We start from the raw sequence: 12,666 nt of genomic DNA, 5'->3' as shown, positions 1-12,666 counted from the left end.
GTTGAAAAATACATAAAATTTATGGGGATAATTTGATGTGAGGAAACAGAAAATGGCACTAAAATAAGTTGTCATGGGTTCGATTTACACAGGGAGAAGTGAAACCAAAATGGAGTTTTGGGAATCAAAACAGCAGGGACAAGAAATCCCTAATAAAAGATAAAATAGATAAAGTCTTTGTCTACAAGCTCCGTGTTTTGTGAGACAAATCTCCCTGTATCTGTAATGTTTGCCTTCACTTTCTCATCCAACTTTGGCTATGAAATTATCCCGACTGCCCACTTGGATTTGCATAGTAGAGCCGGGTTGAAAGTACAGCTGGAACTGAAAAATAGGATCCATTCATGAAGAATATGATTCACTTAGGTAAGGATTTTGAATTCTGCACTGATGGACTTCAGGATGAAGATGATAAGGGCCATGTGAATTGTGCAGTTTATGATACCAGTCGTATCTTTTTGAACATAGCTATGTCTATCCCTAGGGTTGCATCTTCATTCCTTGTCATTTTTGTACTGATTAAGAAAAGCAGGTGAGAAGGAGAAAGGATGAAATTCATTTTAAAGTTCGTTGCATCTCTATTTAGATTTCTTCTTTTACCATGGCCTGTTGACTCTAACCACTGAGATTATTTTCGCTTCTCTTCAGGTAATTGCCTTTGCATCGCTTTTTTTCATCCTGGTATCCATCACAACATTTTGCCTGGAGACGCACGAAGCCTTCATCATAGATGTTAATGTAACTGAGACAGTGGTGGTGGACAACAACACAACAGCAGTTTTTGTGATGCAAAAGATGGAGACAGAGCCAATTCTCACTTATATTGAGGGAGTCTGTGTGCTGTGGTTCACTCTGGAGTTTCTAGTGCGCATCATTTGCTGCCCAGATAAATTGGTCTTCATTAAGAACCTTCTTAACATCATTGACTTTGTAGCTATCTTGCCCTTCTACTTGGAGGTGGGACTCAGTGGCCTGTCATCCAAGGCTGCGCGGGACGTGCTGGGCTTCCTGCGAGTAGTCCGTTTTGTCCGGATCCTCCGGATCTTCAAGCTGACTCGCCACTTTGTGGGGCTTCGGGTGCTGGGTCATACACTCCGGGCCAGCACCAACGAATTCCTCCTTCTCATCATCTTCCTGGCTTTAGGGGTTTTGATCTTTGCCACAATGATTTATTACGCTGAAAGGATCGGAGCCAAACCATCTGATCCCAGTGGAAGTGAACACACACATTTTAAGAATATCCCCATTGGATTCTGGTGGGCAGTAGTGACAATGACAACATTGGGCTATGGTGACATGTACCCTAAAACCTGGTCTGGCATGGTGGTTGGTGCTCTTTGTGCCCTGGCTGGGGTCCTTACTATTGCCATGCCTGTCCCGGTGATTGTCAACAACTTTGGAATGTATTACTCATTGGCCATGGCCAAGCAGAAGCTCCCAAAGAAGAAGAAGAAGCACATACCTCGTCCGGCACCACTGGAATCTCCAACATACTGCAAATCAGAGGACAACTCACCTCACAACAGCGTTCAGAGCTACAACAGCCCCCTAGCAGCAGCAACAGCAGTAGCAGGGGTGGGGGAGAGGAAAAGATCAGGTGAGATACAAGATTCCAGATGGAACCAAAGCTGGAGAGAGGAATTGGTAGAAGGAATCTGGTTGTGCCTTAATGCCTTGTGGAAGTATAAGGGCAGATTCTACATCATGTATGTCCCAGCATTAAATCTTAGATCACTGCTGTCACAATGCAGAATGCATCATAAAACAGAGGTTGACTCAAACCCATTTTCTCAGTACATTCATGTATTAAAGGTTCATTAAAGGTTTTTCATTCATGGATTGGGGAATTGTAGACTTCTAACCAAAGTCAGTGATCATGACAATAAGGAAATCTCTTTCTAGAAACTAGAAACTGAGCCAAATCTACTTTTATGTAGAAGTGGTAGTTTTATTCAACAAGCAAGTCTGGTCTAATTAACACCTGCTTGTACTGCCAGAATTAGGGCTGGAGTTGGATTGTGGGCAAAAGGCCAACATAACAATGTTCTGCTCAGCAGTCTTTCCAGTAGCTGATTTCCTGAATTATTAAAGGTTCTTTAGATTGGTTTCCATTCTGTTATTTCCTACACGCTCTCATATCAACCCAGAGTGGTTTGGAGCCGCAATGGAGAACGGAGGTCTGAGTAATTTACGTATCTGCTTTCTGCCCTCCGACAGTAGCATCCAGAGAATTTGTACATTTCCCTAGAGATCAGATGTATAAAGGCTATCACCTGATTAAAGATGACGTGGTTGATAAGAATGAGGATTTAACCAATTAATTAATTAATTAATTTACAAATGAATGAAACAATAGTTCTGAAAAAGAATCACATTTTTCGTTTTGTTTTTAGATGGTCTGCACATGTGTCACAGTAGGCATAATCTTACAACAGGCATTCTGTCATGTATGAGAGAAAAGGAATGCCTCTTCTGTGATGATTAGCACTTGCAGTTTTTCTGACTGCTTTGATAAAAAAAATAATTTATTTTAAAAATGTAATGGCCAATCCACTGTGCTCCCTTTTTAATTGATTAAAGCTCCAGAACTGATTATCCATATACAGCAGCCCTAGTTAGCACATTTTGCTGTAGAAGAGTCTGCTAGATAAGATCTATATTTGCATGTTACATTAAAACCATAAAAGAAGAGTCACTTGCACAACTACTTCCCATAACATGAGAAGCCACCCTTCTTGTGTTTTATTATTGCATCACAGTGTCTTTCTGTGACTGGGCTCTTTGAATGATGTTCTTTGTTCTTAGCATTGATCTACTGTTTGACCTTCCTGGCAGCATTGTCTAAAGGGATCTTTGGCATCCCAAAGTCAGCCATGCAGGCCTTAGCTATATATAATGTGCTAAAGTGGAAGTTCATTTATGCAGGTGATTTATTTCCAGTTGGCGCTGTTCCTTTTAATTCCTGCAATTGGTAGTTGTTAAGCTACATGTCGTTGCTGCCCAGGGCTGTGACTCTCTAGGGTTTCTCACTGTAGGCTGTGGGCTGGCAGTGGAAAGTGCTCTGAGGCCTCCATGGGGAGCCTGACTATACAGGAGAAGAGTGCGTGTGCTTCCTGTTTGCCAAAAGAGAGGCAATTTTTTATTAAACAGTTTTCCAGTAAATGACTCCTGAAAAGACTGGAGTAGGGTGTGGTGTGAGCATAACTGAGAAGAATATTGATATCAGTGGGACATCAAGGAACTAGCTTGAATGTTTTTTTTCTCCAGTTACATAACAAAAGGCATTCCAACTGTATTAAAAGTTGAAGTTCCAGAACAGCATAGTCTTCCCCATTGCAGCTAGATTAAAAAGAAAAACTCTTAAACATTCTAGTTCAATTTTTTTCAAGTTTGTTGATGACCAGATGAAGCATTTATTCAAATACATCAAATACGCTCAACAGCAGGTTCATAGTAACCATTGTCAAATGTCAACCTTGCTGCCCAAATGAAGGATGTTGATTGTGAGTCTTCTCCTAATAGTAAAGAAGTTGGCCTCATTTATACTTATGAAAGCAGCAATACTGGGACATCTACAGACCAAGCAGGGGCTCTATATACTTGAGGAATTCCTCATATATGCATAAGATATGATTTTGTAAATTAATCAAAACAAAAGACCTCTTTCCCACTCACTCACAAAATGGTCTGATGAGGATTAAATATGCTCCAGGGTTACAGACTGGTGAGAACAGTAGAGTGTCCATTAAAGCAAACAAAATGAGGGAGGGTTAACCTGCTCAGGCCCCTGACAGTTTACTGAATTCTGGGGACGGAGATTTTGGGAAATGGAAAGGATTTCCAAATCGTGTTTCCCTCCCAATTCCTCAACTACCCCCCACCCTGCCCAATTTTTCATTCTCACAAATAGCAAGCTTAGGCCTGTGCATATCAGCTGGTCAGCAAAATGGATCCATCCATATTTAAGAACATTTTTGCATGTTCAAATAAGTCTCCACTTATGGCAAAAACCCATTAATTTGTATTTTTAAAAGGAGGGGAATGAATGAATATGCATTTCTCTCCAGGTGTCTCAGAATGGTGAGGACCATTGAATGTTAATGGAGGGAAGTGAGGAATAGGTTGGGAAAGCGACATGATTGAGATCTTAGCAGTCTATAGTATCCTAGAGTGGGGAATCAGGTGCCAAGAATATATGCAGTGAGCACACATCCCGGGACCTTAATTTCTCATACACACCTCTTTGAAGCCAAAGAGTTGAAGAGGATTATTAGGACTGGAGGAAAATTACTTCCTCCAATCCTAATTAATTCCCCCACCCAAAGACTCTTTCAGTTGGGAAAAGGACAGAGTTCTTATTCCCTTTCAGTTTCCTGGAATGAGAGACAAAATTATGGTCGGGGTATATGTGTCCCTCAACCCCAGTCCCTCCCCAGATTTCCCATATGGCATTCATGGTTAATTTATCCACCTTCCTGTGCTGTATTGATCAGGTTCAGGGCTAGAACATCCTGACCACAAAGTAATGTTGAGAGAAATTGCCATACAGCACTAGACTGCTGAGGCTTAGGGCTAGATGAGCAGGAAGCTACTCCTATCACTCCAGAGTTCAACAGCCTCTCTATAATTTTTTCCCCCTAACATAAGATGCAAGAAACTTCTTGCTGCAAACAACATCAGGGAATCCCAGAACTGTGATTCATGGTGACTGGACAACTCTCTTTTTAAATTAAGACATGGAGTGAGACGAGACTATAAAATAATGAGTTGTTTTGGAAAAAAAGGTTTGTTCTAGCATAATATCATTGGAAATGAACATAATTTTAGCAATGGTATAATACAGTGATACCATGCATAATGTTGCATGGCCTGGGAAGATTCTCAAGTAAGTTATAGGCTATAAATCCCATCTGGTATCATGATAGCATCAACATTTTTCTGCAGAAACCCCCTCTCCTCCATTCTTTTTACATACTTGTGTGTTCTAAGGCTGAAGCCTTCCACAGCAAAGGAAGACACACTTTCTTCTGTAGTGTGCAGTATTTGTTGGGTTCACTATGGACAATTATAAAGAAGATAAGTGCAGAATCACAGTCTAGAAGATGAGAATCTGACTTCAGTGTATGTTGGAAACAGTGCAAGGTTGTGACCAGACTCCCAGATGATGTAAACTGCTATATAACCAGCAGTATATCCAGAATCACCAAAGCACTGACCTTTTTCTCTTTACACTGTGGTCACTTATGCCTGGCTTTCTCCAGGTCCTTTTGCCTTCCTTGGGGACTGTTCCTTCAGGGAACTCTTCACTGCTCTGCATCTGGTATTTCAATGGCTCTCTCTTAAGCCTGATCTACTAATGCAGCAGAATGAAGTGGCAGAATATTAAGGTGGTAGAATGGACAATACCATTACAGACTGCAGATGAAAGGTTATAGTTTGTCTGTTCCTTCTCCGGGAGTGGCCCTATCACCCCAGTACTTAACAGAGGAGAAGGACAGATGTCTGGCTGGAGTAGCCCACCCAGCAGCAGCCTGTGGACTGCAGAATTTGGCCCAACCTTGCCAGCCAATGCAGCAGGACATTCTGCCCTCCAAGGAGAAGGCCCAGCCAAGATGCCAGCAGTACACCTGATCCAGCAGGACCAGATAAGGGAGGGAGGAATGAAGCTTCTTGGGACAGCCCTGAGTCTTAGTGTGCCAACATGAACTGGTTGTGGGGAAGCAGGGCAGCCATTTAAGAGGGTAAAGGGTGAGGCTGGAGGCCACAGCTGATTGGCAACAGTTCACCCCCCCCCATCAACCCTGGAGAGTGGGGCAACCCTCCGGGAGGCAGAGGTAGAGGATGGGGTGGATATACCTCAGGGGAAAGAGGAAGGGGGTCAGGCCTGGGAGGACGTATACCTAGTTCTCCTGCTTGCTAACAATACAGAGAAGGCAGTTGCGAAAGACCGAGGGTGGTGTTAATCCCTTCCTGTCTCAAGTCTGAGGCCTAGCAAGGCACCCATGAGGAGGCACTGAAGGTTATGTTGGCCTGGATAATGCAGTGGACTCTAGATTAATTATTCCCTGAAAATTCCTGCAAATCTTTTCTTTAGCCATATAGAATGTGGTCTACCAATAGAATTAAAAACGTAGACCTAACATCTAGTAAAGTGGAAAATGTCCTTCAAGATCATCAGTTCTGTTCTTCTCCACACAATTCTTTAGCCAGAAAGACAAGTAGTAGAAGAGCCAAGGGAGTCTCTTCACTGGCCTCAAGATTCTTCAAGCCAGAAGGGGAATCCGCTGCTACTTTCCTGAATGTGTCCTAATTATATTCCTGTTGTCATAGCAGTGCAGACCTGGTCTCCTGGTCTCTCATGTACTGAAATCCTTCGTCTTCTTTCTCTTTCCAAAGATACCAAGCAGAATGGCGACGCCAATGTGGTGCTTTCAGATGAGGAGCAGGCCCTTTCATCATCGCAGGAAGAGAAGCTGCCCATGAGGCGCTCAAGTACCAGGGACAAAAACAAGAAAGCAGGCACCTGCTTTCTTCTGAGTGCTGGAGATTTCTCTTGTGCTGCTGATGGTGGCATCCGGAAAGGTATGAGTGAGACCCATAGACATGCACCAGTGGAGAAAGGGGAGGTTGTGAATGAAGGAACAAGTGTATATGCATGAGTCCAGGCAGGCCATTTCCCAGTCACTGCCATCTTTCCAAAGTGAATGAAAGGCTGCAGATCTTTTCCTTTATGTAGTAAGGTAGCTAGGTTGCAACCTAATGAATGTAGGATTGTGCCATTGTAGCAGCACCAGAGCTGTCCCAGCTTCTCCATCACATTTCCTCCTTATTTCTGACAATCATCCTTCTCTCCCACCTACTGGGGCAAGCACTGCTGTACTGCAAATAGGAGAAGGGGTGGATGATAGGATTTGGAAGGGTAAGGATAGGAGAAGTCACTGTTGCGTTGCCTCCCGCTGCCATGAGAGATTTACAGTGCTACCTAAGCAGAGTCATACACTCCTAAGTCCAGTGGATTTAGAAGGGTGTAGTAGGTCTGCCTGGATGGCACTCTGAGGATGGTACATGAGCATTCTCCGAGTTGCAACTGGACAGTCCTCATCTGAGCTATCCACGTAGCTCCCACAGGATTGCTGCTGTTCATCTTTCACACTAGAAGTGATACCCACTTCTCACATTCCAAGAGTTCATCAGAAAAAAATATCCATGGCCAAAGTAGTCCCTGGGGCACCTTGTGCTTGTGAGCTTCTGGTTCCTCTTCAGCTGTTTAGGCTGTGTGTCGGGCTCTTTGGAAAAGATTACCTGATAAATTCAGGTAGGATTTTACTTCTCATTTATGCATTTATTATTTTATTTATTTACAAAATTTATACCTCACCCTTCTGCCCTTATCAGGGTGACCAAGATGGCTAACATTAAAAACATACATAATAAAAATATCTTTAAAACCATTAAAACCAAACCTAACATGTCATTAAAACAAAAGCTAAAATACAAAAACATTAAAACGTAGGGTGGAAGGAGGCATCACCTCCTTTTCTTTCAGTCTTCGTAAAGCCTTGCGGGCTCTTGTTTTTCTTTTCATTTATTTAATTTTTTTTCTTTGAGAATGTGTGTACCAGAGGGATTTTTGGTTAGTAGTCCTTCATTTTTTTTTCATATGGATCTGTGTCTGGCTGATCCATGATGTTGCTTTACTACTATTTTAGTGCAGTCCTGAGCAGATGCAGAGGAGTTAGCCGTGTTAGTCTGTGGTAGCAAAATCAAAAAGAGTCCAGTAGCACCTTTAAGACTAACCAATTTTATTGTAGCATAAGCTTTTGAGAACCACAGTTCCCTTCGTCAGATGCCTGATACAGAGACTGGTCAAATACAGAAGAGCAGGAGAGAGAAGAGGCAATTGCCTCTTCTCTCTCCTGCTCTTCTGTATTTGACCAGTCTCTGTATCAGGCATCTGACGAAGAGAACTTGATTCTTGAAAGCTTATGCTACAATAAAATTGGTTGTCCTAAGCAGAGTTTCTCCCATTTAAGTCCACTACTGGTATATTTCCAATTTCTCTGTGTTTTCTCCACTTGGACTCACAACTGTAGGAAATTTAGAAAATGTACTGAACATACTCCTGGGGACATGGGTTGACTGCATGAATAAGTATGTGGAAATGCACATTTTTTAGCATTCTAAAACAAACAAAAAAGAATAAAGCAGTGATAATGAAGGCCAGATCAGACAACAGGATGATAATAAAAAGTGTTGGTATATATACAACTATATAGAACATCTCATGAAGGTTAGTATTCGTTTAATAAGTTGCTAACTTTCACACACAAAAAAGCTGAAATGGAGCATTAATTGGAACAACATACAGAACAACATGAACAACACCTGTCATAAGCAGTACATTCAGTTATACATGAAAACAAATAGTGACAATGTATATTTTGTCTCCTTGGTGGCATCACCTCCACCTTTCCTCTATATCAATAATTAACATTGCTTCTGGTGTTTCCATCTGACAATCTAGCTAGTTACAACACTGCTTAAATCAGTAGTGCTCACTCCATGGCTCCCAGAGAGCCACGTTTGCAATGACTATCAACCAAAAGAGCCACATTTACTTCCATCCCTAGCATAATACCTGCATTTCAAGGATGCTCACAGCTTACCCATTCTTCTGGTGGCAGATTTTTCAAGGAGGGCACCAACTACCAACCACAGGCCCATCGTGCAAGGGCCTTGCCCACTTTCCTGAAGCATGTGATAGGTGCCACAGTGGAGAATGGTAGTAAGATCCACAGGTGGCATATGGAAGAGCCACTGAGTGCGTGTCATTGACTTAAATCCTTTTATGCTTGGCTTTAACTCCAGAATCAAGCTAACCATACAATCCTATACAGAGTTACACATACACTCTTCTAAGTCCATTAAAATCAGTGAGCTCAGAAGACTTAGGCTTAGGATGGCACTGTAAATGTATTTACTTGGTACCTATCCATTTACCTTACTCAGAACATCATCTTGCCTAGTTACCTTCTTCAGTTTTGTTCTTTGTGGATGTTATTCTATTCTAACAACTTAATCCCCCCTTCCCATCATTTCTCCTTCAAGGCTTTCAGCAATTGAGGCATATTTTCCTTTGAATTATGTGTCTTGCTGAAATCTTTTTGAATGCAGTGTGGGTAAATTCTGCTTTACACTACCATGCATGGGAGAAGAAGAATATATATAGGTGTGTTTTATCAAAGTCCACAGCTGTATGGGAGTTCTTTTAAGATAGTTTGGAAAAGGAAATCAAATAGGACTGAGTCATTAGAATGAACCAATGTGACTCTTCTTTGCTGAGGGTCTTAGCTGCTTAAAGCTGAAGCCCTGTCAGCCCCACTTGCCATGGGAAGGCATGGCGATGCTATGGACAGAATCCAAAGAAATGTGAGGGAAGCTTCCAGGCATGCACTGGAAGTCAATGTTCTTTCAAAAAATATTCTTTCAGGTATGGATATTCAGAACATATAAACAAAGTGAGACAACATAGTATTTCATATTCAGGTTAGACTGCTTACCTAACAAAAGTATCTGGTATCTGGATGAATTTTATTATTGTTTAGTTTAGCCCCGAGGTAGCATGATTTTCAACATTAATAGCAAAAGACAATGCAACCATTATGGTGTTAAGTGTCACCTCTGGTTCCAACTGGCTTCACATTATGGTCTTGTTAATGTCCTGAGCCATGTGATCAAACAAGGCAAAAGAAAAGTCTCTTTCTTGTAACGACTCTTGAAGGAAGTATATGAGGATGGACATTTTCAGGTAGATCTAGTTGCGCAAGGATCTGAAGTACTGCTTCAGTGCCTACTGATGCCTGCAGTTCAAATCTGCAGTTCATCCCATGTGATCTCCATAGGTGATACCCCACAAAGAACAAATGAGGATGTCCCAAGGGGGAAAGGGCAGATATCCTGATCAGGACAATTCCTGTACATCTAGTTAGGTACTGTAATGCTCACCTGGGATCCTGGGAAGCTGCCATGCAAACAAGTACTATGAAAACTAACAACTGATAGAGGAGGTTTCACGGTTTAATGGGATGGCAAGAGGAGCAGAGACGTAAATACAATGATATTGTAATTTGGGACTGGCAAGTCTGATGGGGGCTATTTCAGGTATAAAAGTACTGCTATTGCTAGGATAGTTCATTTATTTCTGCCATTTGGAAAGGCTCTGATTGTGGCTTTGGTGAATTTACATACCCATATTTAATAATAATTAGCAAACTGTGTATATCAAATACAGACAACTCTATGGTGAATGTGTAGGCTTGCCTTGATTGGTGTATAACATAAATGCATTAATTCATACTTTTGAGTACAGTGGGTAGTAAATATCATGTAAGAACACAGAGAGAGCACAGAGTTCAATCCCTTATAAGACTCATGTGTTTCTAACAACTGTGCAGAGTTGTCAGGTGCCGCTTCTCCTGTCATCTCATGCCGAGCTATTGGAAATGCTAAAGCCCTATACCTGATTGACTGTGGCAGCCCTAAACTTAAGCTAGATGATATTTGCCTTACTGTTCATATAAAGCTGTGAAAGTGAGTAATTGATCCTTAGGCTATAAAGCACTCTTCATTTGTTCATGTGCATGGTTTTCCAGTGTAAACAGATCACAGTACATCTTTGCAAATCCATGCTTCTGTTCACTGAATACCAACACACGAAGAGCATGAACCTGTGAAGTATCATGAAACTAAAGCACGATAGCAGCCACCTTCCTGATGGCACAGATTTCTTTATAAACAGCCTCCACACAGCTCCTTGGCAACAAACAGACCCATTTTTAACCAGTTAGAGTGACCTCAATCAGCACCTGTGGGTACTGCATAAAAAACAGCCTAGCTAAGCTGAACTGATGGCAGTTGTTTGTTTCAAAGATCTGTTTGCCACATTCTCCATTTAAAAATGCTCAAGGCTGTTCACAACAATCCATTAAAACTATAAACAATAACCATAAAAGCAACAAAAAGTCTAATAGCAATGCATGAGCAATCTCTAAAAGCAGCAAATGAAACTTGGGATAAAATGCCTCTCAAGATAAAAAGAGGGAGAAATAGTAATCAAAACATAAAAGACATTCCTGGACAGCAAATAAACCCAACACCACCTCAGTAAACACAGCAGAGTTATACCAAGACTTCAAACTCAACACAATATCTGGGTAAATAATATATTTTTGTCTGGGACCTAAATCTGAAATGCAGTGCCAGGCAACCCACTGATGGAGGGCGTTCTATAGCCAAGTGGCAGCACAGATAAATTCCTGTCCATGGTCACCCACCTTACATCGAGATCTGTTGCAGATTTTATCTGGTAGGCACGCTCGTAGGCAATGCTTCAAACACCCTGGTCCCAGGCCAGCTGGGGCTATAAAGGTCAGAACCTGTACTTTTAACTGTGAACTCAACAAAATGATTGAGCGCAATCCTAAAACATAAAAGGCAAACCGTGTTGCCAATGACTCACTTCTTATCCCTGCGCAGGTGCAATACACAATGATAAGAAGCAAGCCGGAGGCAAAACTATTTGCCTCCCTGCTACCTCCTCAGGGCCTCCAGAAGCCCAGAAAGACCCAGCGTGGCTGCAGGAAGGCCTAGTGCCGGGCCTTCCTGCTGCCTTTGGGCTTTTGGAGGCTTGGGAAAGACCAGCACGGCAGCAAGAAGACCCACTGCCATGGCCCTGGGCCTTCCTGCTGCCTCGGGGCCCGCTGTGGCACGGGGCTGCCCAGACAGTGCAGAGCTGTCTGACTCGGTGACCTGCTGTGGCATGGGGCTGCCCAGCCCAGTGGACCGCTGCAGCGCAGGGCTGCCCAGCTCAACAGCCCACTGCAGCACGGGGCAGCCCAGCTTGGTGTGGTGTGGCCCGCCGGCCCGCTGCGAGGCAGTCCGGCCCACCGGCTATGGGGCAGCCCGGCCTGCTGGCCTGCTGTGGGGCAGCTCAGCCCACTGCGGTGCAGGTCGGGGTGGCCTGGCCTGCTGCAGCATAGGATGGCTGGGTGCGGCGGCCCCCTGCTAGAGCCTGAGGAACTCTAGAGCTCTACAGCCCACTGTGGCCTACGGAGCTCTGCCGCTGTGGAGGAGCCCGCTGCTGCAGCAGGAAGACTCAGTGTGGCAGTGAGGCTTAGGGGGTGGGCAGGGTTCCCACTGCTAGAGCCCATTGTATTAAATCACAATGGGCTCTGGCACTAGTTTATATATAATGACAGTGGGATTCTTGTGAGAGGGGGTCTATTTTAAAACAAAAATTGAGAAAAGACAAGGGGCGATAATCTCTGTCACACACCCTCCCTCCACCTTCCAATACATCATAATCAGACACATAGTTAGTTTGGCAGACTGTAACTATCATGGGGGAAAGTGTGGCATTTGCCTTTGCCGCCACCCCCACCCCCTCACTGTACTGCCTGGAGAAAAAATGTCCTGTCCTGCAATGTTATTTACCAGGTGACGTTATTTATCTCCATACTAAGAAAAGCTTCAGTGCTATTGCCACATATTAAGCCTCTGTTAAAGGAACAGAACTTTTCTTTCTTCAGGCTTTTAGCAACCCTCGCGGCTTGCTTGTATTCCTTCCCTCCCCCAGAACCAGTAATATAGTTGGTGTAATGAGGCTTT

At 43.1% G+C, this 12,666-nt stretch overlaps 1 protein-coding gene across 3 annotated transcripts in view; it reads left to right on the top strand.

Annotated features, from left to right (window-relative positions):
- Positions 1-12,666, top strand: part of KCNC4 (potassium voltage-gated channel subfamily C member 4) — a 38,246-nt gene that overhangs the window by 9,390 nt on the left and 16,190 nt on the right. For all 3 annotated transcript variants that reach the window (XM_054980821.1, XM_054980824.1, XM_054980825.1), the window contains exons 2-3: positions 649-1,597; positions 6,397-6,582. In XM_054980821.1, coding sequence (XP_054836796.1) covers positions 649-1,597; positions 6,397-6,582 — 1,135 coding nt within the window. The remainder of the gene's footprint in view (positions 1-648; positions 1,598-6,396; positions 6,583-12,666) is intronic.

The sequence above is a fragment of the Eublepharis macularius genome, chromosome 5 (assembly GCF_028583425.1).
Source record: "Eublepharis macularius isolate TG4126 chromosome 5, MPM_Emac_v1.0, whole genome shotgun sequence".
NCBI lineage: Eukaryota > Metazoa > Chordata > Lepidosauria > Squamata > Eublepharidae > Eublepharis > Eublepharis macularius.
Note: the sequence above shows the minus strand (reverse complement) of the source record. Positions and strands in the feature narration are given on the sequence as shown.